The sequence below is a fragment of the Mustela putorius genome, unplaced genomic scaffold, assembly GCF_011764305.1.
Source record: "Mustela putorius furo isolate JIRA1106 unplaced genomic scaffold, ASM1176430v1.1 tig00537227_pilon_pilon_pilon, whole genome shotgun sequence".
Classification (NCBI taxonomy): Eukaryota; Metazoa; Chordata; class Mammalia; order Carnivora; family Mustelidae; genus Mustela; species Mustela putorius.
In genome coordinates, this window is record NW_025422368.1 from 851,998 (window position 1) to 856,268 (window position 4,271).

At 36.8% G+C, this 4,271-nt stretch overlaps 1 protein-coding gene across 1 annotated transcript; it reads left to right on the forward strand.

Annotated features, from left to right (window-relative positions):
- The first annotated feature begins 3,329 nt into the window (after nt 1-3,329).
- Nucleotides 3,330-4,271, forward strand: LOC123390072 (olfactory receptor 9K2-like). The gene has a single exon (XM_045073467.1). It carries the CDS (start codon nt 3,330-3,332, stop codon nt 4,269-4,271), a length of 942 nt encoding a protein of 313 aa, XP_044929402.1.

The window sequence follows — 4,271 nt, forward strand, 5'->3', positions numbered from 1 at the left end:
CTGGAGATAATAAGGTGTTGAGATAATACTTTTCATTTATATTCAACTAGACTTACCTATTAGTAGGCTCAATTATTAATATTAGCCATGAATATACTGGTAACCTCATCTGTAATATATTTTATGGTATAGTACACAAAGAGAAATCATTTAGCAGAGAGTAAGATCTGATGAGGAAATAGGGACAATGAACCTAGACTATACAAGACTATGAGATGTCAGGTAAAAGTATCAGTAGATAAATTCAATGTGACTGCTGAGGGCAGCAAATTAAACAGGTATGGAAATATATAAAATATATTATCTCAAACTTAAAATAAGTTTTCTAATAGAAAATGTGAAAAGAGACCTAGAGTTAATTCAAGGTGAGTAATAAGAGTAATATAATTCATCTCTTTGTCTGTTCTATGTGGTCCTCATGGGATCAAGGTGGAGCCTACTATTGTTATCCTATAATTGACTTATTCTTACTTCTTTCTGAGGGGCCCTTTTCTATGCAATCCATGGTGTAATTGCTTGAAATGTTTTCAGTAGAGCTAACAAAGGGCACCAGGACTCCTCTGCTGCACTCCCCAGGCCATCAGGGACTCTACTATTCACTGGTGATTTTATCTTCGCTTTGCTTAAATTCCCATTTGCCATCACTTCCTCAATCAATCCCAAGGCCTGTGAGATATCTCATGCTCGTGCAGGGCAACTCTAAAGGCTCAGCTGCATTTCCACATCAGTTTTTATGAGGAAACATTCATTGGGTTGGAAGAGGGCTCACTAGAACACCTACTTCATCCTCTTATCTCTACAAAGGTACAAATTTATAGGGGATTATCAGGAACACTATTGAGATAAAATATATATTTTTTAAGATTCTATGTATTTATTTGACAGAGAGAGAGAGAAAGTCCCAACACAAGCAGGGGTGTGGCAGGGAGAGGGAGAAGCAGGCTCCTAGTTGAGCAGGGAGCTGATGTGCAATGGACGCTAGGACACCAAGATCATGACCAGAGCTGAAGGCAGAAGTCTAACCAACGAGCCACCTGAGTGCCCCCAAAAAGACACTCTTAATTGAAGAATGTGGTGTTATTAATCTACAAGCAGAGCCTAAAACAGAATGAAACTGTGTTTCAAAATAAGATTTTATGTCTTGTTTGAAGTATTAAATTTAAAAAAATGTTTAATTTTGACATTGTTTTTCATTTCCTTCATACAGTTGTATAAACTTGTTTGTATTTCTAGAATTAAGCACAATATCTTTGGTGTCCTTGCATCTACCATTAGAGAATTATTCAAGAAAAGTAAAGAAAGGAATATTCAGGTAAGAGATGAGATAAATTTATGTTTATTTCAGTCAAATAATGAGTCATTCATGAGTATGTCTGTGTGCCTTCATGCATGACACTTATTTTCTGATTGATAACATTTACTTTTACAAATTATAAAAAGAAGTTAGTATGCACCTCAAAAAAACGCATGTCCCTTTTCCTGAAGGGCAAATCACAACCTCCGGGTTATTTCATAATAAAATGTTGGCAAAGAGGAAAATGCAATGCATTCATACTTTGGGAAAAAGCTCCTTTCTGATACTTGTGTATTCGTATATTTTGGCAGGTATACACTAAGTGTCCCACGGTGTTCAGTGACTTAATGATTGGATGAATACACATTAGTCTCTAAAAATGATAATGATCTCAAAACAATGATTTCCTGTCACTGCATACTGGCTGATACAGTTTCATGCAATAAATGTAATTTGGTTAATAACAGTGTGAGCTATAAATAAATAAAACAAAGAATATTTTCTGCTAAAATACTGCTTGATTATCCAGTTGTATGATGTGAATTTGGTAGTGTTGACAAGGCCTTCTACCTTTCTCTAAAATCTCTCTTTTTCCTTTTCTATCACCCACTTAATATCTGATGTCTGATGCCCAAAACTCCCCTGTTAAATCTTTATTCCTTTAAGCCTAGTTTTACAATATTTAAATGTAAACACCCTTGTACAAGTTAACATGGGCACTTAGTGCTTTTTTCAAAAATAAATTTAATTAGGATTATTTCAGTGGATTCCTGTTTGCCATGGGAGCAGTGGGGTAAAGAAGAGATCTAAGGATACTACCACTGAACTGCTGCCAGTTTTATTTTCTTGTGCACCAATTTGCTAACATTTTTAGAAAAGTTAATATGTGATGATGAGGAAGAAGATGGGCTGAGAGCAGTAGGAGCCGAAGAGCGAGGACAGAGGATGAAGAACACAGACAGTCGATTGCCTGAAGGAGGAGGAGAGCAAAATATGGCTATTCTGCCATATGTGCCAAGTCAAAAACGAATACTTCTTAGATCATTTGATGCTTTTGATAAGCTGCACAGGCTGTCCTCTCTGTTGGGTGATTTAAGTCATAACTGGTGTTAAAATCTGAATAACAGAAATAGCTGTGTCACAGTATTGCAGAAAACAAAGTTTCCAAAGTATTAGATAAATCATACTATTCTCTGCTGTGTCACAGATTCAAAATAACCATTTGAAAGTTTTAATATGTTTATGGGTCTCTTTCTAAATGGAGACATCATAATTACTTTTCTAAAATTTTGAGTCAATACAATATTTTGAAGTTTCTTTTTTTTCACCCACTTGCACAGATGTTTAAAATAAAATTGGCTTCTTGACAGATTGTGCAGATATAGAATCCATGGATTTCCCCTCCTGGTAGTGTGGCTGAGCTTTTCTACTTCAAGAAGCTGATGATGCATTCTATTTTTCAAGGGTTTTTATTTTGGATACCAAACTGAATCTCTTGATAACATTAACTCTCAATATTATCCTCTATTTGGGTCTAATGTCACTTCATGGAACTTTAAATCAGTCTTTAATTAGATCATTCTATTTTAAATTGGAAGCATTATCAAAAATAAAATGAATTTGAAATGATAATTAAAAATTAGAATGAATACTTCTATATCTCTAAAACCTTCAGATATATTTAACATCATGAAAATAAAGTGAAGAGCTAAACAGGTATAAAGAAATAATGCTTTATGCATTGATGTCACATGTGCCATAATGGGAAGAACACTGGATTTGGCGAGTCACATTAGAAAACTATGAGTTAGTTAACTTATGTGTTATGTGCTGCTGGGCAATCACAACATTCCTTAGATTTAGGTTCTAGAAAAGGACACCAGAAATCATACCTAACACAATTAGCTGGCAAGTAGGTGATGGTAACACAGATTCCAATATCTTCCATAAGAGAAAATGATATTTTATGATATCAGGAAATAGACAGGAAGTTCAATTTTTAATCTTGTCTTGTACCTCTTAGCAGGTTCTTGGCATGAGCGACAAGGGAGCAGGCAACCACTCAGATGTAACTGACTTCATTCTTGTAGGCTTCAGGGTCCATCCAGAGCTCCACTTTCTCCTTTTTCTCCTGTTCCTGCTGGTCTATGGCATGGTCCTTTTGGGGAACATTAGTATGATGGCAATCATTGTGACTGACTCCCAGCTGAATACACCAATGTATTTCTTTCTAGGCAATCTCTCCTTCATTGATCTCTCCTACTCCACTGTTATTGCCCCAAAAGCCATGGTCAACTTCCTGTCTGAGAAAAAGACTATCTCCTTTGTGGGGTGTGCTGCCCAGTGTTTCTTTTTTGCCCTCTTCATTGTAACAGAAGGGTTCATCCTGGCAGCCATGGCCTATGACCGCTTCATCGCCATTTGCAATCCTCTTCTTTACAGTGTCCACATGTCAAAACACCTTTGCACTCAGCTGGTGGCTGGTTCCTATTTCTGTGGCTGGCTCAGTTCCATCCTCCAAGTCAGCGTAACATTCTCAGTGTCTTTCTGTGCTTCCCGAATCATTGATCACTTCTACTGTGATTCTTACCAAATTGAGAAGATCTCCTGTTCCAATCTCTCTGTCAATAAGATGGTATCTCTCAGTTTGGCTGCCTTCATTATTTTGCCTACAATAGTTGTTATTGTAGTGTCTTACATGTACATTGTGACCACAGTCTTGAAGATTCCCTCCAGTGAAGGGAGAAAGAAAGCCTTCTCCACCTGCAGTTCCCATTTGGGAGTGGTAAGTTTACTCTATGGGACTGTTTCCTTCGTGTATCTCACACCACCAAGCAATCCTGAACTTCGTAAAGTGGCTTCAGTATTTTACATACTGGTCACACCCATGTTAAACCCTCTGATCTATTCTCTAAGAAACAAGGATGTCAAGCAAGCTTTGGGGAAAATCCTGTGGAAGAAAAAAGCTTTACATTAA